At 37.4% G+C, this 22,959-nt stretch overlaps 1 protein-coding gene across 1 annotated transcript in view; it reads right to left on the bottom strand.

The window, feature by feature from the left end:
- DEPDC1B (DEP domain containing 1B) overlaps positions 1-22,959 on the bottom strand; it is a 100,005-nt gene that overhangs the window by 17,951 nt on the left and 59,095 nt on the right. The window contains exon 7 of the mRNA XM_052659232.1: positions 21,632-21,772. Within this exon, the coding sequence (XP_052515192.1) occupies positions 21,632-21,772 (141 nt within the window). The remainder of the gene's footprint in view (positions 1-21,631; positions 21,773-22,959) is intronic.

The following is a 22,959-nucleotide window of genomic DNA, read 5'->3' as shown; positions in this document are numbered from 1 at the left end:
TTTGGGTATGCAGAAAAGTTAAAAAGGAAAAGGAGCTGCGGATGGGAAAGTACTCCAAGAGTTTTGGTGGTTGCTCTCTAAGGACATTTGAGCAGAGATCCAAAGAAAATGAGAGCAAGCCTGGTAAATATCATAGAGACAAATTTTCAAGGTGAAGGAAATAGCAATTACAAAGATTATGACAAGGGAATATGTTTGGAGTGTTTGAGGAACAGCAATGAGAGTAGTGTGAAGACAGAGCAGAGTGCAAAGAATATTCAAGTCAGAAACAAGGTTAGAGAGGAAATTTTTATGGAAACACATAAGACTCTGAATGCCTCAATCAATCTTGAGAAGGAAGAACAAAGCTGGAGGTATCGTATACCCTGATTTCAAACAATACTACAAAGCTTCAGTCATCAAACCAGTATGGTACTAAAACAAAAACAGACACACAGATCAATGGAACAGAACAGAGAGCCTAGAAATGAACCACACTTATATGGGCAATTAATCTACAATAAAGGAGGCATGACACACAATGGGGAAAAGACAGCCACTTCAATAATTGTTTCTGGGGAAATTGGACAACTTAATGCAAAAGAATCAAACTGGAGTACTCTCTCATACTATGCATAAAAATAAATTCAAAATCAACTAAAGACTAAAATGTGAGACCTGAAGCCATAAAATTCTAGAAGAAAATAAGCAGTATGCTCTTTGACATCAGTCTTTATTATATTTGAAGGGGTATATCTCCAAAAAACAAAAGCAAATTAGACAAATGGGACTACATCAAATTAAAAGGCCTTTGTACAGTGAAGAAAACTATCAACAAAATGAAAACACGAATTACTGAATGGGAAAGATACTCTCAAAAATTAAAAAACAGAACTATCATACAATCTTACAATTCCACTCTAGGGTATTTATCTGAATAAAACAAAAACACTAATTTATAAAAGATGCATGCTCCCCTGTTCCATTCCAACGTCAATCGAAGTGCCCATCAATGGACGAATAGATAAAGAAGGTATGTGTGTATGTAGATACAGATATAGATATTGGGTTAGCCAAAATGTTCCTTTGGTTTTTAAGAAAAAATAAAAGACACACTTCTAATTTTCACCAAAAACTTTATTGAACAACGTATTTGCCATTTTGTTCCGCTACCATCTGCCATTTTTTCAGGCAACATCATAATCCCATCTTCCCAAAACTTTTTATCTTTTTGAGCAAAAAACTGTTCCAGATGCCTTTTACAGTCTACCAGGGAATTGAAATTTTTGCCATTAAGAGAATTTTGTAAAGACCAAAACAAATGGAAATCCAAAGATGCAATATCTGGTGAATATGATGGATAAGTCAGAACTTGCCAGCCAACTGTAACAGTTTTTGCCTGGTCATCAGAGAAACAGGAAGTCTTCCTGATGGAAGATTATGCATTTTCTTTTGACTAATTCTGGACACTTTTTGTCAAGTGCTGCTTTCAGTCAGTCAGAGCTATACTTGTTGGAATTAATTGATTGGTTTTCTGGAAGAAGCTCATAATAAAGGATTCCCTTCCAAGCCCACCATATACACAACATGATCTTCAGAAGGCAAGAAGCCCCCTGGTGTGGTAGGTGGTGGTTCATTTCATTCACCCCATGATCTCATCTATTCCTTATTATATGATTGTAAGATTTCTTGATGCAAATTAATCTGACCAAAGTAAAGCATAAAAGCTTTTTACCTTGTGATTACAATCAAAAGACAAGTTACTATGAAATTATATTCGCCAGACTTAAGGATCAGTACCTAGAATGTATTTTTAGAATGACAAAAAAGAAAAACCAAAAGAAAAAAATTGAGTAAAGGATAGAAAAAAAAAAAAAAATTTTACTCAAGAAGAAACCCACATGACCAATAAACAGTAAGAAGATTCCTTTTCATACCCATCAGATTAATAAAATTAAAGGATTGGTAAGGAAACAATCAAATAGGAATATATCACGAATGGATGTATAAATTGCCAGAACAACTCTGGAAAGCAATTTGCTAGAACCAGTAAAGACATGAATATCAAACTTGGCGATTCTGTTTCAAGATACACAGAAATACATGGATATCTTTGCAACCTTGCAGAATGTACCGGGTCAGGGTGGCGGGCACATGGGTGTCTATTACACCACCCTCCTTCCAAACAGTACTTTTGGTGAAAATTTAGAAATTAAATTGCAGGGTTACTCTCTTTCTGCTCTGCTGGGTCTTCGTTGTGGTGCACGGGTTTCTCACTGCAGTCATTTCTCCTGCAGCAGAGCTCGGGGTCCACGGCACACTTCAGTGAACCTGAGTCCTCTGCATAGGCAGGCAGATTCTTCACTGCACTTCACTGGGGACCATGGAAGTCCTGCAGGGTTACTTTCTAAAGTGCTATTTGAGAATGTTTCCTTTCTATGAACAATACCACCAAAAACAATGAGTACATTTGGCACTGCTGCTGCTGCTCCTGCTAAGTCGCTTCAGCCGTGTCCGACTCTGTGCGACCCCAGAGACGCCAGCCCACCAGGCTCCCCCGTCCCTGGGATCCTCCAAGCAAGAACACTGGAGTGGGTTGCCATTTCCTATATTTGGCACTAGATCTTGGCTTATAAGTATCATTCCCTACAAAAAGAAACCAAGAATTCTTAAAGAAATGGCTGACTCCAGGGTTGGTGACAGAAAGTAAAAGTTGAGCCTGTAGTGGTAAAAATAAAGTGCTTCAAGAATGCTCAGGACATGGCAAAAGGCTACATGAGCCATTCTGAAGGAACCCCTCCCCCAGGATTCCAAATACATGTGTATTAGACTGTGCTGTGCCAAGTCGCTTCAGTCACATCCAACTCTGTGCAACCCTATGACTGTAGCTCGCCAGGCTCCTCCGTCCATGGGATTCTCCAGGCAAGAATACTGGAGTGGATTGCTATGCCCTCCTCCAGGGGATCTTCCCAACCCAAGGATTGAACCCAAGTCTACTGGATCTCATGGGTTGCAGGCAGATTTTTTACTATCTAAGACACCAGGGAAGTCCTGTAATTAGACTACTTGATATTATCCTATATGTCATGGGGCTATATTCAGTTTAATTCCCTCTACCGCTAGTCTTTTTAACTCCTAAAGTCCAATTTGGTTCTTTCTTCTTTGTTCTTTTTTTACGAAATTATCTTTAAAAAAAAAAAAAAACACATATACAATTCAACGGGTTTTGGTATACCCACTAAATTATGCCCATTACCACCATCTTAATTCTAGAACGTTTTTGTCACTGCAAAAAGAAATCTCCATACCTATTAGCAGTCACTCCTCATTTTCTCCTCCCCTCAGTCCCTGGAAGTCATTAATCTCTGTCTCTATAGATTTGCCTGTTCTGAATATTTCATATAAATGGAATCATACAATATGTGATTTTTTGGGGTCTGGCTTTTTTTCACTGAGAATGTTTTCAAGATTCACCCAAATTGTAGCATGTTAACAGTACTTCATTCCTTTTGATGGCTCAACAATAGACCATTGTATAAATATACTGCTTTTTTTTGCATTTATCATTTGATGGACTTTTTTTTTTTTTTACTATTCTGAGTAATGCTGCTATGAACATTCACGTACAAGTTGTAGTAACATATACTTTCAATTGCCTTGGGTATGTGCCTAAGGGTGAAACTGTTGAATCACATGGTAACTCTATGATTACCTTTGTAAGGAGCTACAGAACTGTTTTACAAAATGGCTCTGCCATTTTATATTCCCACCTGTAATATATGATGGTTCCAATTTCTCTACATTCTCATTAATACTTGTTAACCATCTTTTTTATATAGCCATCCTAGTGGGTGTTAAGTGGTATCTCATTGTGGTTATGATTTGCCCTATTTTGAGGACTATCACCCTAGAGATGCACAGCTTAGTGTGTATTCAGCAACAGATTAAAGGAGATTCCCATGCAAAGTCATGGAGCTTTTTCTCTATATAATTGCTTTTTATTAGTTTGCTAGTGCTGCCATAACAATATATCACAGACTGGGTGGCTTAAACAACAGATTTTTTTCTCTCAGTTTTGGAGGCTAGAAACTATGATCAAGGTTTCAGTAGGTATGGTTTCTCCTGAGGGCTCTCTCTGTGGCTTACAGATGGCTGATTTCTTGTTCTGACCTCCATGTCATCCCTCAGTCTGTGTCCAAAATTAATCTCCTCTTTTTATTAGGACACCAGTCATATTGGACTAAGGCCAAGTCACACAGCTTTTAAGTAGAGAAGCTGGAGCTTGAACAAGTTGCAGAAATTATTCAAAACCTTCAGTTCAGTTCAGTCACTCAGTCATGTCGACTCTTTGCAACCCCAAGAAACTGCAGCACACCAGGCCTCCCTGTCATCACCAACTCCTGGAGTCCACCCAAACCCATGTCCATTGAGTCGGTGATGCCATCCAACCATCTCATCCTCTGTCGTCCCCATCTCCTCCTGCCCTCAATCTTTCCCAACATCAGGGTCTTTTCAAATGAGTCAGCTCTTCGCATCAGGTGGCCAAAAGCGCTGTCACTTATATACTCAACATTAGGAAAGTGGAGATGTAAGGAGAATGGTAAATGATATAGAACCAAACGACTTTGGAAAAACTACTCAACTTTTATGGTCCACTGAGATTTTCCTCATCTGGAAATGGCAATAATACTAATACCAACCTCACAGGGGTATTGTGAAGGTTACAAAAACAATACTATAAAAGTGTGTCCAAAATATTGAACAATATTCTTTTATTCACAATGTACAAGAATACCTGTATGTTTATTAAAATTAAATACATAATTCAGGAAGACTTTATACACTTCCAGGCTTGATTCTGTCAAGTATCAGTTCAGTTCAGTTGCTCAGTCGTGTCCAACTCTTCACAACCCCATGGACTGCAGCATGCCAGGCTTCCCTGTCCTTCACCAACTTCTACAGCTTGTTCAGATTCATGTCCATTGAGTCAGTGATGCCATCCAACCATTGTGTCCTCTGTCGTCCCCTTCTCACTGCCTTTAATCTTTCCCAGCATCAGGGTCTTTTCAAATGAGTCAGTTCTTCGCATCAGGTAGTGAAAGAAATGCAGTTTCAGCTTCAGCATCAGTCCTTCCAATGAATATTCACGTTGATTTCCTCGAGGATTAACTTGTTTTATCTCCTTGCAGTCCAAAGGACTCTCAAGAGTCTTCTCCAACACCACAGTTCAAAAGCATCAAATCTTCAGCACTCAGCTTTCTTTATGATCCAACTCTCACATCCATACATGACTACTGGAAACACCATAGCTTTGACCAGATGGACCTTTCTGAGCAAAGTAATGTCTCTGCTTTTTAATATGTTGTCTAGGTTGGCCATAGCTTTCCTTCTAAGGAGCAAGTGTCTTTTAATTTCATGGCTGCAGTCACCATCTGCAGTGATTTTGGAGCCCAAGAAAATAAAGTCAGCCACTGTTTCCCCATCTATTTGTGTTCTCTTTCACTTTCATCAAGAGGCTCTTTAGTTCCTCTTCACTTTCTGCCGTAAGGGTGGTGTCATCTGCATATCTGAGGTTATTGATATTTCTCCCGGTAATCTTGATTCTGGCTTGTGCTTCATCCAGCCCGGCATTTCGCATGATGTACTCTGCATATAAGTTAAATAAGCACAGCAACAATATACAGCCTTGACATACTCCTTTCCTAATTTTGAACCAGTCTGTTGTTCCATGTCCAGTTCTAACTGTTGCTTCCTGGCCTTCATACAGGTTTCTCAGAAGGCAGGTAAGGTGGTCTGGTATTCCCATCTCTTGTAGAATTTTTCACAGTTTGTATGGCAAGTATATAATTTTTATTTTCTGCTCTGATGTCAAGAACACTATAGGTGCTAAATTTAGTATATTATGTGACTAAAAACACTTGGGAGATCAGTTATATCGCTATTTTGTCTGTTTAACAATCAAATGAGATTTTGAAAATTCTGCTCCCCTATCTTGGAAGACTGAACATTACTGAATGCCTTCTAGGCCCCAGTTACTATATATTTAGCAATTTTATCTGTTCACATTTAATCATTTTGACTATCCTGTAACATAGGAAATATTGCCCCATTTTGCAAACAAAACCAAAGCCCAAAGTAGTTAAGACTTTTAGCCTCTTTCATAGCTAAGATTCAAACCTGTGAATCCCTTAAATATGTAATTAACAACTTCCTCAATAAGTCCAACTTGGTTTTAATTTGGTATTAAAAGTGAATGGTCAGCAATTATTAATTATCAATTAAAAGACTTCACTCTCTACTTAATACCATACTCTACATACATATTAACATAGGGCAGGAATAGAGATGCAAACGGAATGGAGAATGGGCCTGTGAACACAGTGGGGAAGGAGCAGGCAGAACGAATTAGGAGAGGAGCACTGCCATGCATACACTGCCGTGCACAGAGCAGCTAGTGGGGAGCTGCTAAACAAGCAAAGGGAGCCCAGCGAGGTGCTCCATGATGACCTAGAGGGGTGGGAGGGACGTTTAAGAGGGAGGGGATATATGTACACATACAACTGAGTCACGCTGTTGTACAGCAGAAACTAACACAACATTGTAATTATATTCGAATTTAAAAAAATTTTTAATTGAAATTAAAACTAAGAACAACTAACATTCATAATGATAAACCTAATTTATAAAGATGATGAAAATAGCTAAATTTATTAAGCATTTTATTATGAATCTAATAGTGTTCTCAACTCTAATCGTAGCCCATTTAATTTTACAATAATCTCTATGAGGTAGATACTATTATAATTTTTATTTACATATAAAGGAAAATGAGGCTTAAAAGATTATATTATTTGCCCAAATCACATAGCTAATCAATGATAGAGAAGAATTTGAGTCTACCAGCCAATTACTTCCTAAGGATAAATTCATAGAAACAGAAATGTTGGTTCAAAGAATATGCACAAATATTCAATAAACAGATAGACAAATATAATGGCATTCTTCAACTTGAGGCAAGGATTAGAGAATGAAAAGAACGGAGAATTTCTCAATGAAGCTATATTTGAAACTAGCTCTTTTACAAGAGGGTCCAGAAAACCATTTTCTTGAGAATTCAAAATGAAAGCTGGTTTCAAAATAAAAACGACTGCCAGTTCCCCTTCCACAAAGATTAGGGATGAAAATCTGAATATAACCCTATAAAATATGAGCCATAGGTAAAAGGTATTTTTATCTAAATGTAAAGGACAAATCATGTGATTTTTTAAAATCATGTGTAAAGGATGGACCATGTGTAAAAGGCAAGCATTTTTCACAGCTATCTATTAATACCAATAATATCTGAACAATATTTTCTGAGAAGTCTTCACACTGTGGGGACAATCACATAAGATTGTGGGAACCTCACATAAGTCCCCACAATCATCTTACTATGTAGGTAGGTAGAGATGAAATTTAGAGTAGTTTTTTCCAAAAATGTTTTACTACAACTAAAATTAAGAAATACATCTTATATCACAATAATATATATACAAATACATAGGTATTTAAAACAAAAAAGTTTATAAACATGCCTATTCTTATTTTATACAGTGCACTCTGACATTTTATACACTATTCTATGGGTTTATCTGTTTTTTTTAAAATGCTGTTCTACTATATAGAATTCATATCCAAAATGATAGTTTCTGAAACAATGGCCTGCTGCTGCTGCTGCTAAGTTGCTTCAGTCGTCTCTGACTCTGTGCGACCCCATAGACAGCAGCCCACCAGGCTCTCCCGTCCCTGGGATTCCCCAGGCAAGAACACTGGAGTGGCTTGCCATTTCCTTCTCCAATGCATGAAAGTGAAAAGTGAAAGTGAAGTCGCTCAGTTGTGTCCGACTCTTCATGACCCCATGGACTACAGCCTACCAGGCTCCTCCGTCCATGGGATTTTCCAGGCAAGAGTACTGGAGTGGGGTGCCATTGCCTTCTCCAAACAACGGCCTATGAACTACTAAATCTGAACTGAGGTCTTCATATAACAAATATCCAGGAATACACAGTCAGAAGTCAAATAGATATTCTAGTCTTGAATTTAGGAGGTAGATCTGAGTTGAAGATAAGAACTGAAAATCCTCATGGGTAGGGGACCCATGAAATGCTATAGATGTGATCAAAGAGAAGATTTGATATCTCTGTAATATTTAAGTCCTTCTGGGCATCCTGTCCCAAGGACATTATTTTTTAATCTGTTCAAATGTCAACATTTTCAGTTCTGCCTTTGAATCTTGGAGTGCTCTATACTGCTTTTCTTAGTTCAAATACATGTAGGAATACTCAAATTTCCAAAAACTCTTTCATTTGAGCTGTCTGTTTCTATTTCCTAACTTCTTTCTCATTGCTAACCATTACCTAGTCTTTTTGCAAGAGAATTTAGCTTTCAAATATCCATGACAGTCTACAGTTGAACTTGAGACATCTTCAACAAGTACTTGAAGTACTCACTGATTTCAAAGAGTTTCTTGATTTTTGTTTAAGGTTCAAAAGAGTTTCAATGCTTTAGCTATTTTATTCTTTGGACTCATCTCATTTTACTAAATAAAAACTAAAAGAGTAATTTTTTTCATCTTTCATTATTTCTAAAATCTCATCATCACAAAATCACTGAATCCTCCTTCTCTTGAGAAAATAACAAGGACCTTCTAGAGCCTCAGAGGTAACTTGTTACTGCCACTTCTGAATGATATAATAGTGCTTATCCTAATTATAGACTATAAAGCTCTATCACAAATAGTTTTACATAAAAAAATCTTCCTATCATTTGAGAGAAGACATGGCTAGATAGCAACATATGATTATCCTATCTCAACTTATGCACTGTTCCAGTACTTTGTAGTTTTCAAAATGAAACAAACAAAAAATACCTAATAGAAAATGTGTTACCCATCACTTTAAGTTCCATATTTTCCTACCCATAAGTATGATAGGCATTATTGCTATTTATCACAATGAGAAACAGGCCCAGAAAAGAAAAGCAATTTACCAGAGTGGGTACAACTAGGTCAACAAACCAATAAGTTACCTGAGCTTTATGTTTCCATTGGTGAAATAAGAATAAAATAATGAAAAAATAAACTAGTTGCCAACTTACTTAAGCAATTCATCTGAGACTTTTTTCAATCAGAGAAACATTCTGTTATTTAGCTGAACTAAGGAAGGCTAAGTGAATAAAAGAAACCCAACTGCTCCTTACGAAAGTAATAAAATAAAAATCAATGGGAATTTGTAATGTTCTATGTTTTAGAAGTTAGGTGATGCTTTTGGCCATAATGACCAAGTGACAGGTTCAGAATTCTCCAGTGCTTTATGTGACACCTATCTTTGTCACCCTCCTTCCCACTCTCCAAAGATGATATTAGATTTTTATTTTCAAATAATTAGGAACACAAATTTTCATTTTTGCAAAGTAGACCTGATCATTCCATTAACATATACAGTAAGCTATTCCTTATGGGAGCGTCAAAATGAAAGTGAAATTTATATACTTTTGAGAAGGGCTGGAGTTTCTAAAAAGTCAGTGGACCATATCTGTTCAGCCAGAGAATACAAGAGACTTGAGAAGGGTTCACTATAGTTTTCGAACAACCAAAAGAATATAAAGTTAAGTCACAGTTTCATTTCCACTGAGAAGAGGTATAAAAAGGAAATGGTTTATTCTAAGCTGTAAGAATTCAATCTATACACCAATTGGTAAGAACTCCCTGCCTACAAATGTTATGTGGCAGTGGAGATGGGAAGGGGAGTTTGGGGAAAGTGGATACATGTATATGTATGACTGAGTCCCTTGGCTGTCAGCCTGAAACTATCACAACATTGTTAATCAGCTATACTGCAATATAAAATAAAAATTTTTTAAAAAAAGAAAAGAACTCTCTGCCTGAAAAGAGACACAGTAAGTGAGAATATCCCTCCGGAGACTTTTAAGGAAAAGCAAGCAAGTTGCCTTTGTGAACTGGCTTAAAGGCAGATACAGAGTCATGCACAAACAAGATGACACCCCCTTTCCGACAAAAGTGTCCTAAACTGCTATAACACTTTTTATGAGTTCTTTAGCTTTTATGATTAGAAAGTCTTTCACGCAACCCAACATCAGATAAATGTCAACTATTTTCGATTTGCATTTTAAAATTTTAATTCTCTAATCCAGCTGGAATTAATCCTGCTGAATAGTCTAAAAAAGTCTTAATTGCTCCCCAGGTTTTGTCAATTATTCTGATGATTACCAGTATACTTATAAATAATGCATGTGTTTAGTTATAGCTAGCGAATGTCTAGGCATTGCCTAAATTTCTATCTTTAAGAACTACCTAACTCACTTTATTCCAACAGACCTGACATAACAGAAGTCATTACATTTGGAGGTGATTCAGTATGCTTACTTGGCCCACTGGCAATTTCAAAAGCTCGGGCCATAAGCCCTGGGACCTGACAGCAGAGAGCACCGGCAAGAACTTCGGACTGGTGTGGGCAAGAGCCCCTCTCTCTGGTCAAGTGCACCAAATAGGCACTCTCTGAAAAAGAGAACTGTTTTTCCCTAAGGATTACCATGGGATAAGGACCCTGAGACCATCTGAAGCATGGGGACAAAGAGAGATGGCACACAGCTCCAGACGATCTCTGCAAGTCACTATACACAAGAATCAAAAAGCAGCAAACCTATCTTCACGGATATTTCTAGATTAAACAACACAGGCGGAGATCTCAGCCTTTGAGCTAGATGATCACATGTAGTCTGAAAGTGAAAGTTAGTTACTCTGTAGCGTCAACTCTTTGTGACCCCATGGACTGTAGCCCACCAGGCTCCTCCGTCCATGGAATTCTCCAGGCAAGAATACAGAAGCAGGTTGCCATTTCTTTCTCCAAGGGATCTTCCCGAACCAGAGATCAAACCTGGGTCTCCCGCACTGCAGGCACACTTTACCAACTGAGCCACCAGGAGTTAGATAACCAGTCTGCTGCTAAGCTGCTTCAGTCATGTCCGACTCTGTGCAATCCCACAGACAGCAGCCCACCAGGCTCCCCTGTTCCTGGGATTCTTCAGGCAAGAACACTGGAGTAGGTTGCCATTTCCTTCTCCAATGCATGAAAGTGAAAGGTGAAAGTGAAGTCACTCAGTCGTGTCCGACTCCTAGCGATCCCATGGACTGCAGCCTACCAGGCTCCTCCATCCATGGGATTTTCCAGGCAAGAGTACTGGAATGGGTTGCCACTGACTCCTCCGAGATAACCAGTCTAGTGAATTCCAATGGCACTTTCTAAATTTCACATCTACGAGAAAAGGAACAGCAAAGGGCTGTGCAGCCTTCTGGACTATTAGCACATAAATTGGGAGCCACAAGCCCACCTGCCTATAGGGGCAGACAAATGGAATAAATGAGCAGCAAAAGGGGTCACGTAAACTTGATTTCACCATCTGAGAACAACAGCGAGCCCTGGAGTCTTGGTAAATTGGAATTCATGTCCCTAAAACACTGGCTCCCTCTAGTGGAGGCACTTATTACACAGCTATAAGCAGCTTATACTACTGAAAATTCAAGATCCAAAACTGCCAGATTTTCCAATTTTTTAATGAAACCAAATCATAAATTCTTACGTAAATTTCCCATTTCTTAACATTCTACAATTAATTATATTAAATTTTCTTTTTAAGACACACAGGTTAAACCAGATGTATTTATGAGACACATTTGGCCCATAGTCTAAGATCTCAGCTTTTAATACATACACAACAAGCCAGTCAATTTTCCAAAACACGCTTTCTTGCTCCCATGATCTTCTGTGCTTCCTTTATGTCTTGTTTCTTCCTCAGTATGCCAACTTATCGCAAGCTACACAACTCAATGGATTCCAGGGAGCATGTGAAGAGTGAGTGCATGTGAAGTGTAAGTAAAGGCTGCTATGCTGTCTCATTCACCCTATTCAAGAATCATCCAAATTCTGATGTTGATACAAGAAACTGCCATTTTATTAGTATTCAGTTATGTTGTTAGGTCAGACTGCTGAGCCAAAGTAAATCATTTTCTTAATTATAACAGGAAGTCTTAAACCTCAAAAAATGTTTTTTTTTTCCTTTTTTTCATTTTTTTCTTTAAGAGCTCTTGAATATTCCTATTCCACCTATCAATGACTGTTCTCAGGGTCACATTTCTGGCAACAAGCTAGTATTATTTCATGCAAGAAGCAAAGGAATGACCCTCAAAAGAAATCCATTTCCATTGAAACTGCTATAGAATTAGCTTCTACACAAAGCAGACTGATTACCTACTTTAAAGTATTTTGTCTAAGGGTATCCTATTTCAATCAAAGTAAGAAAAAAGTTTAAGGAACGAGTCAGTCCTTCTGGGATTCAACCTACACAACTAGTTTGCATGTACTTAGATATGACAGGCTTTCCCGGATTCTAACAGGATTGCTATATTAGATAACCTGTTATCCATATAAACAAATTATGGTCTTCCATAACTACATCATACATTTTCACTATGTAAAGATCTAAAAAATACAGTTTTCAGTGCAGGGTGTCTGAAACATATTCACTTGAGAATGACTAATCAGGGACAGTTAATATATTACCATTTATACACATTAGTCGATTATTGCTGACATCTAAGTATAATAAATTCTCCATTCTAACCATCCTTCTCCACCTCAAACTCTCTATAGGTAATATTTTAGATGGTGGCTGATTCTGCCATCAATTTAGAAACAACAGCTTCAAATCCTAGATGAGGTCAAAATGAGCAACTGGGGTTAGGGATAGACAAGTGACATCACAAATATAACTGATTCAAATTGGATTTCATACATTTTAAAACACCTTCCATTTGATTTTCTAGAAGCCAGTTGCTCAAATGAGAATTTTTTCAGTCAGCTTTCACCAAGCTTCCAACTGACCCTGCCAATTTCAGGGGTGTCAAGAACCAAAGAAGTTATATCACAAGTCCAGGCTGCAGTGCAAGCCTCCTGTCATTTAGACTATACACAGAGTATATCCAGTGGTGACCCACGTGTCTCTGCTCAACCAGATTTGATGTCCTCAACCATCACAGTCATTTTCAGAAGAGACAGAACTCAAAATAAAAATAAATTTGAAAGCATGTTAGCTGTGTTATTAGGTTACAGAGAATAATGGTTCAATATCACTTACAACAAGTTTAAATTTTCCATATGGGGAGAGGAGACAAAATGGCGGAGTGGAAGGACATGAGCTCATCTCTTCTTATGGAAACACCAAAATCACAACTGCTGAACAAACATCAACAATAAATGCTGGAACCTACCCCAAAAGATACCCTACATCGAAAGACAAAGAGGAAGCCACAACAAGATGGTAGCAGGGACACAATAAAATCAAATCCAATACATCCTGGGTAAGCGACCCACAAACTGAAAAATACTACACCACAGAAGCTCCCCCACAGGAATGAAAACTGTGAGGTTCATGTAAAGCTTCCCAGTCTGGGGATCTGGCAACAGAAGAATTTCTAAGAATCTGGCTTTGAAGGCCAGTGGGGTTTGATCATCGGAATTCACAGGACTGGGGAGACAGAAACTCTACTCTTTGAGGGTGCACACAGGGTCTCATGCTCATCAGGACCCAGGGTAAAAAAGTGGTGATATCATAAGAGCCTGGGCCAGACTTACCTGTGAGAACTGAAGGTCTCCTGTGGAGGCAGGGGGTGGCTGCAGCTCACTGTACGGGCAAGGACAGTGGTGGCAGCAGTCCTAGGGAGTACCCATTGGTCTAAACCCTCTTGGAGGCCACCATTTTCTCACCAAGACTTCATCCCACTCAACTGCACCCAGGCTCCAATGCTGGCACACCTCAGGACAAACCACCAAGGTGGAAATTCAGCCACACTCATCAGCAGATAGGCTATTTAGTCTTCCTGAACACACAACTTCCAGATAAACACACCCTGACATGGCTCTGCCCCCAAGAGGGACAAGACTCAGCCACCAGTAGGCAAAACCACCACCTCCCACCAGGAAGCCTGAACAAGCCTCTCAGACAGCCTCATCCACTAGGCAACAGATAGCAGAGGCAAGAAGAACTACAACTCTGCAGCTTGTGGAACAGAAACCATAACCACAGAAAGTTAGACAAAATAAGACAGCAGAAAATAGGTCCTAGATGAAGGAAAAAGATAAAAACCCACAAGAACAACTAAATGAATGGAGCTAGGCAATCTACCTTAAAAAAGAACTCAGGATACTGACAGTAAAGATGATCGAAGAGCTCAGAAAAAGACTGGATGCACTGATTGAAAAGATACAAGAGCTGTTTAATGAAGAGAGAATAAACAAAGATGAACATTACAATAACTGCAATGAAAACACACAAGAAGGAATCGACAGCAGAATAACTGAGGGAAAGGAATGAATAAGCGAACTGAAAGACAGAATGGTAGAAATCACTGCCATGGAATAGAATAAAAGAAAAAAAAAGACTGAAAAAAATGAGGGCAGTCTAAGAGACCTCTGGGACAGCAATTAAATGTACCAACATTCATATTATAGGGGTCCCAGAAGCAGAAGAGAGAGAGAAAGGACCTGAGAAAATATTTGAAGAGATAATAGCTGAAAATGTCCCAACATGGGAAAGGAAACAGTCACCCAAGTCCACAAAACACACAGAGTACCAGGCAAGATAAACCCAAGAAGGATCACACTGAGACATATGGTTGTCAAATTGACCAAACTAAGTACAAATAAAAAATATTAAAAACAAAAATGGAAAAACAACAAATAATATACAAGGGAATTCCCAAGGTTATCAGCTGATATCTCAGGAGAAACTCTGCAGGCCAGAAAGAACTGGAACAATATATGTAAAGTGATGAAAGGGAAGATCCTACAACCAAGAATACTCTACCCAGCAAGGCTCTCATTCAGATTCCATGGAGAAATCAAACGTTTTACAGATAAGCAAAAGCTAAGAGAATTCAGCACCACCAAACCAGCTTTGCGATATTTGCTATAGGAACTTCCCTAAGCAGAAAAGACCACAACTAGAAACAAGAAAATTACCAATGAAAAAGCTCACCAGTAAAGGAAAACATAGAGTAAAGGTTGGAAATCATCTACACACAAATATGATATCAAAATCAGCAACCATGCAGAGAAACTAATGCAGAGTATTGGAAACACATTTGGAATTAAAAGACCAGAAACTTAAAACAATCTTGTTTATATACAGATTGCTATATCAAAACCTCCTAGTAACTGCAAACTGAAAATTTACAACAGACACACAACCAAAACACAACACTAGTCAACAAATCACAAGAGGACAAAAGAGGAAGAGAAGAAAAAAGACCTACAAAAACAAATCCAATTACAAAAAAAAAAGCCAAAACAATGAACAAAATGGCAATAAGACCATACATACCCATAGTTACCTTAAGCATAAATGGATTAAATGCGCCAACTAAAAGACACAGATTAGCTGAATGGATATAAAAACAAGACATGTATATAAGATGTTTATAAGAGACCCACTTCAGATGTAGGAGCATACACAGACTGAAAATGAGGGTATGGAAAAAGGTTTTCTATGAAAATGAAAATCAAAAGCAAGTTGGAGTAGCAATACTCATACCAGACAAAATCAATTAATAGAGACACTACATAATGATCAAGGGATCAATCCAAGGAGATGATATAACAATTGTAAATATATATATGTACCCAGCTCCAACAGGAGCATCTCAATATATGAAGCAAATATAACAGCCACAAAAGGAGAAATGACAGTAACACAATAGTAGTGGAGGACTTTAACATTCTTGGATCAATGGACAGATAATCCAGACAGAAAATCAATAAGGAAATACAGGCCTTGAGTGACACATTAGACAAGATGATTTAATTGCTATTTATAGAGCATTCCATTCAAGAGCAACAGAACACGCATTCTTCTCATGTGCACACAGAACATTCTCCAGGGTTGACCACATGTTGGCCACAAAGCAAGCCTCAGTAAATTTAAGAAAAGTGAAATTATGTCAAGTATCTTTTCTGACCACAATGCTATGAAATCAGAGATCCACTACAAATTTAAAAACTGTAAAAAAAAAACCACACACACAAACAAATGGAGGCTAAATAATACGCTACTAAAAAACCAATGAGTCACTGAAGAAATCAAAGAGGAAATTGAAAAATTACCTACAGACAAATGAAAACAAAACACAACAATCCAAAATCCATGGAACACGGCAAAAGCAGTTCTAATCTGTGCAACCCTATGGACTGCAGCCTGCCAATCCTCTGTCCATAGGATTTTCCAGGCAAGACTACTACAGTTTGTTGCCTTTTCTTCCGTTAGGGAATCTTTTCAATCCAGGGATCAAACCCACATCTCTCACATCTCCTGCACTGGCAGGCAGGTTCTTTACCACTAGCACCACCGGGGAAGCCCCTCTAAGATCTAAGCGTACAGCAATACAATCTTACCTCAGGAAACAAGAAAAATCTCAACTAAACAATCTAACCTTAAACCACAAGCAAGCAGAGAAAGACGACCAAACACCCAAAGTTAGTAGAAGGAGAGAAATCATAAATATTAGAACAAAAATAAGAGAAGTACAGACAACAGAAAAGATCAATGAAACTAAAAGCTGGTTCTTTGAAAAGATAAACAAAAAAAAAAAAAAAACCTTTAGCCAGATTTATCAAGAAAAAGAAAAGGCTCAAATCAATAAAACTAGAAATGAAAAAGAAGAAGTTACAATGAACACCACAGAAATACAAAGGATCATAAGAGACTACTACAAGCAACTATATGCCAATAAAACGGAAAATCTAGAGAAATGGACAAATTTTTAGAAAGATACAATTTCCGAAGATCGAACCAGTTAGAAAATATGAACTGACCAATCACAAGTACTGAAACTGATTTGAAAACTCCCAACAAACAATTCTATCGGACATTTAAAGAAGAGTTAAGATCTATCCTTCTGAAACTATTCCAAAACAGTGCTGAGGAAGGAACACCCCCAAAATCATTCTATGAGGCCACCAGCACCCTGATACCAAAACTAGACAAAGATGTCACAAAAAAAGAAAACTACAGGCCAATATCACTGCTGAATACAGATGCAAAAATCCTCAACAACATCCTAGCAGACTGAAAGGAACAATGCACGAAAAGGATCAAATACCATAATCAAGAGGGATTTATCCCAGTGATGCAAGGATTTTTCCATATTCGCAAATCAGTGTTGTATACCATATCAACAAACTGAAGAATAAAAACCATATCATCTCAGTAGATGCAGAAAAAGCTTTGGACAAAATTCAACATCCATTTATGATAAAGAAAAAAAAAACTCTCCAGAAAGTGGGCACAGAAGGAACATTGTTGTTGTTCAGTCACCCAGTCGAGTCCGACTTTTTGCGACCCCTATGGACTGTTCCCATACAGGGAACATACCTCAACATAATAAAAGCCATATATGACAAACCTATAGCAAACACCATACTGAACAGTGAAAAGCTGAAAGCATTTCCGCTAAGATCAGGTATAAGACAAGGATGTCCACTCTTGCCACTTTTTTCAACACAGTTTTAGAAGTCCTAGCAACAGCAATCAGAGAAGAAATAAAAGAAATCCAAAATAGGAAAGAAATAAAGCTGTCAGTGTTTGCAGATGACATGATACTATACATAGAAAATCCTAAAGATGCTACTAGAAAACTACTAGTGCTCATCAATGAACTCAGTAAAGTTGCAGGATACAAAATTAATACACAGAAATCTGTTGCATTTCCATATGCTAACAATGAAAGATCAAAAAGAGAGACAATCCCAGTTACTACTGCAACAAAAAGAAGAAAATACCTAGGAATAAACCTATCTAAGGAGGCAAAAGACCTGTACTCTAAAAATGGTATGGTGCTCATAAAGAAATTAGAGATAACAAAAAATAGGAAGATATACCTTGTTCATGGATTAGAAGAATCAATACTGTCAAAATGACTATACTATCCAAGGCAATATACAGATTCAGTGCAATTTCTATAAAATGGTATTTTTCACAAAACTAGGACAAAAAACTTTAAATCTGTATGGAAGCACAAATAGCCAAAGCAATTTTGAGAAAAAAGAATGGAGCTGCAGGAATCAGGTTCCCTAAATTCTGCTTATACTACAAAGCTGCTATCATCAAAACAGTACAGAACTGGCACAAAAACAGAAAATAAATCAATAGAACAGGAAAGAAAGCCCAGAAATAAACTACACACCTATGGTCAATTAATCTATAACAAAAAAGGAAAAGCCATGCAGTGGGGAAATGACAATCCCTTCAATAAATGGTGCTGAGAAAACTGGACAGCCACATATAAAAAAACGAAATTAGAACAGTTTGACACCATGCACAAAAATAAACTCAAAATGAATTAAAGACCTAAATATAAGTAAGGACACTTTATAAAACTCTTAGAGAAAAATATAGGCAGAACACTGTGACATAAATTGCAACAATATCTTTTTCAAGCCATCTCCTAGAGTAATGGCAATAAAAACAAACAAATGGGACCTGATTAAACTCAAAAGCTTTTGTAAACCAAACAAACGGTGGCGAGGGAGGGGACATATGTACACCTATGGCTGATTCATGTTGACATTTGATAGAAAACAAAATTCTGTAAAGCAATTATTCAATTAAAAATAAAAAAAAAGAATGGGGGCTTCCCAGGTGGCACTAGTGGTAAATAAGTCACCTCCCAATGCAGGAGACGTAAGAGATGCAGCTTCAATTCCTGGGTTGGGAAGATCCCCTGGAGGAGGGCATGGCAACCCACTCCGGTATTCTTGCCTGGAGAATCTCATGGACAGAGGAGCCTGGCAGGCTATTGTCCACAGGGTCGCAAAGAGTTGCAACTTAGCACACAAGCACAGCGAAAGAAACCATAAAGAAAACAAAAAGACAACCCACAGATGGGAGAAAATATTTGCAAATAATGTGACCAAAGGGATTAATCTCCAAAATTTACAAACAGTTCATGTGGCTAAATATCAAAAAAACAATCCAATCAAAAAATGGGCAGAAGTCTCCACATTTCTCCAAGAATACAGATGGCCAAGAGGCATATGAAAAGATAATCAACATCAATAATTATTAAAGAAATGCAAATCAAAACTACAATGAGATATCACCTCACACCAGTCGGAATGGCCATTATCAAAAAAAAATCTACAAACAATAAATATTGGAGAGGGCCTGGAGAAAACAGAACCCTCCTACACTGTTGGTGGGAATGTAAATTGATACAGCCACTATGGAGACAAGTATGGAGGTTCCTTAAGAAGTAAAAATAGAGCTACCTTAAAAACAGAGCTAGAGTGGGATCCAGCTATCTGGCCATATATCCAGAGAAAAACATGGTTTGAAAGGATACATGCACCCCAGTGTTCACTGTGGCACTATTTACAAGAGCCAAGACATGAAAGCAACCTAAATGTCCATTGATAGATGAATGGGAAAAGAAGTGTGGTACATATATAAATGGACCTACTCAGTCATTAAAAGGAATGAAATGTCATTTGCAGCAACCTGGATGGACCTAGAGATTATCATACTGAGTGAAGTAAGACAGAGAAAGGGAGATAACATGCTATCGCTTATATTTGAAATCTTAAAAAAATGATACAAATGAACTTATTTACAAAACAGAAACAGACTCACAGACTTAGAGAACAAACTTATGGTTACCAGAGGATGGGCAGGAGGGAGGGGTAGACTGTGAATCTGGAACTACCATGTACGTACTCCTGCATTTAAATAGATAACCAACAGGGACCTACTGTACAGCACAGGGAACTCTGCTCAATACTCTGGAATTGCCTAAATGGGTAAAAAAAACAATGGATACAGTTATGTTTATGCATAACTGAACTACTTTGCTGTACATCTGAAACTAACAACATTGTTAATCAAATATACTCCAACATAAAGTAAATTTTTTAAATACAATTTTTTTTTAAACTCCAAGTTCTTTTGTTTCAAAATCAGATCACTTTACCATAAAACATTATGAAAATGGAAAATGACAAGAAAATCTAAGAATTGGTTTTTAATCTTGTCTTTGGAATTATTTTACCAGTGGCATAAAGGCACTAACAACAGCTAGTACTCATCATTCAGAGAAGGCGATGGCACCCCACTCCAGTACTCTTGCCTGGAGAATCCCATGGACGGAGGAGCCTGGTAGGCTGCAGTCCATGGGGTCGCTAAGAGTCAGACACGACTGAGCAACTTCACTTTCACTTTTCACTTTCATGCACTGGAGAAGTAAATGGCAAATCCCAGGGACGGCGGAGGCTGGTGGACTGCAGTCTATGGGGTCGCACAGAGTCGGACACAACTGAAGCGACTTAGCAGCAGCAGCAGCAGTACTCACAATTAGGCATGCTATTCTCAAGTACACAAGCCTCCAATATTCCTTGGCGGAAAACAAAATATCAAGAAGACCCAGTGGTCTCAAAACACAATAACAGGCCTAAACCCTTCATCTGTTCTTAATATTGGGACTTCCAGTTCTTACTATTGATCTCTCTGAAACAAACTCCCTCTTAGATACATGATTTTAAATTGTTCCATGTTGTTTATTATCAGAAATCCTATGAAATCTTAAAATTTAAAGCACTGTGCTAAGAGACTAGGTATATTATTCACGTACTGCTGATACTTTGTTAGGACGCTATGGCAGCATACATACTTTCTAAGAAGAAAACAGGGCAGGAGAAAGGGAAGAGAAGGGGAAGCAAGAATGAGAAAGAGAAGGAAGAATGGGAAGGTGAAGATTGCTAAACTCCACGACACTCAAAACCGAAAGGACATTAATTTCAACAAATTTACATAAAAATTTACCCACACAGTGATTTGGTCATTAAAGCAAACATTTGTTTACAAGAAAACAATAATACTTATTCAACAATCACAATAGGAACAGAAAAAACTGATTTCCAAGGAGAAAGGAACAATATCAGAAAGATCTACACCAATAATATTGATTTTTCCCTCTTTTACCATGCTTCTTTGACAGTGTACAACATCTTGAAATATAAATATATGTAAGAAATCGCAATAAGTTTTAGAGAATAATAGTTACTATATTTATTTCACATGTCACAAATAACAAATAATCCTACAAAACTGTTACTTCTATAAAAAGATGATTTCTAAATGATTATCTCTCACAGTTGACTATTCATGAAGTCATATCCAGAGTAGTCATGAACAGTAAATGTCAAATTTACATTATTCTCTATCAGTATACATTTTTTTCGTATAAAAATGATATGAACATATTACTCTTTCCTAAGAAATAAATGCTACTGGTCCATGTTTAGGTTTATTAATCAGTTCAGTTCAGTTCAGTCGCTCAGTCGTGTCTGACTCTTTGCGACCCCATGAATTACAGCACGCCAGGCCTCCCTGTCCTTCCTGCATAGAGCAAGACTCCAACTAGGCAAGCAGCCCATTTGCTTTTATTTCAAAAACACTATGGAAATTGGGCTAGCGGAAGTCTCAAGATAAAGAAAAATGAAATGTTTGCATATCAATAATGAAGATATACGTTCACTATATTCCAACTTACCTAATACACTGACAAAGGCATCAAAAAGGTGAAACGTAAGTAGAGGCTCTTTCAAGCGACCATAGTAATCAGCTATAGTTTTAAAGACATCTTTTTCAAATCCTAAATACATAGGCTGCTGCAAATCTGAACAATTAGGCCCTGTTAAAAAAGAGAAAGAAAAACATTAGTAAGGCAATCACCTGCAAGTATTGATATTAGTCTCTGTGCATATATGTGGTACATACAGATACGCAAAATCAGAAAAGTTTTCAAGGGTAAAATTGATATTATACATTTTACTTATATAAATATGCTTTATGTCTAAATTAAAATCTATTATAAAACAATGAGGAAAACACTGGCTCACTTCCATTTTCAAAAAAAAAACCGACTCTTTTGTGACCTTCTGAAAGATATTTTTATTAAATGCAGACAGTGATAATTTTCTTTGAAATATATAATATTTGCCTAGTCTAATACAGTAACTACCTCACATATGTAACATAATCTATAAAGCAATTTTTAGAGCTTATAAATATTTTAGCACTGCTATATTATAAAGTTCTAGAATCAGAGTTGAGTGAAATAAATAATTCTGCCTCTAAACAATTTGACTCATAAGAATGTATACTCTTTTTCCTGAAGATATTCTGAAAAGGAGATTTTACATTGTGTCTTAAATTCATTCTGATTATAAAATTCTCCATTTGATCACCATCAAAAGATAATGTGTATTAAAAAAAATTTTTTTTAATGTTAAAGCTGCTCAAACAGAGACCACGAAAGACTAGATAAAGTGGCCTCTAAGTTCCTATTCAATTTTTTGATCTAAGAGTCTAGGTTTTATTTACCCAATGCTTTTGAGTGAATAGTGGCATTTAATGAATTTTTATTAAACAAAATTATAATAGAAAATAATACCAAAGCAGAATCAAACTGATGTTTTCTGTTAAAAAGAAGTTTAAAAATAAAAGATAATTTATCAAGCAGAACCGTATTGCAAAGAAATACATTTCTAAGAAATAAGTTCTAAGAAACTTGGAACAACCAAGAAACCAAGAAGCTTGGGATAAGTGAAGCAAAGATTCCCTTGTATCAGGGACCAAAGAGGAACAAGAAATGCTTAGCTCTCTATGGTGAAGGTGAAAGTGTTAGTCACTCAGTCATGTCTGACTCTTCGTGACCCCATGGACCATAGTCTGCCAGGCTCCTCTGTCCATGGAATTCTCCAGGAAAGAATACTGGAGTGGGTTGCCATTCCTTTCTCCAGGGGAATCTTCTTTACCCAGGGATCGAACCCAAGTCTCCTGCACTGCAGGCGGATTTTTACCATCTGAGCCATCAGA

The sequence above is a fragment of the Budorcas taxicolor genome, chromosome 20 (genome assembly GCF_023091745.1).
Source record: "Budorcas taxicolor isolate Tak-1 chromosome 20, Takin1.1, whole genome shotgun sequence".
Classification (NCBI taxonomy): Eukaryota; Metazoa; Chordata; class Mammalia; order Artiodactyla; family Bovidae; genus Budorcas; species Budorcas taxicolor.
This window is presented reverse-complemented; position numbering and strand designations above follow the sequence as displayed.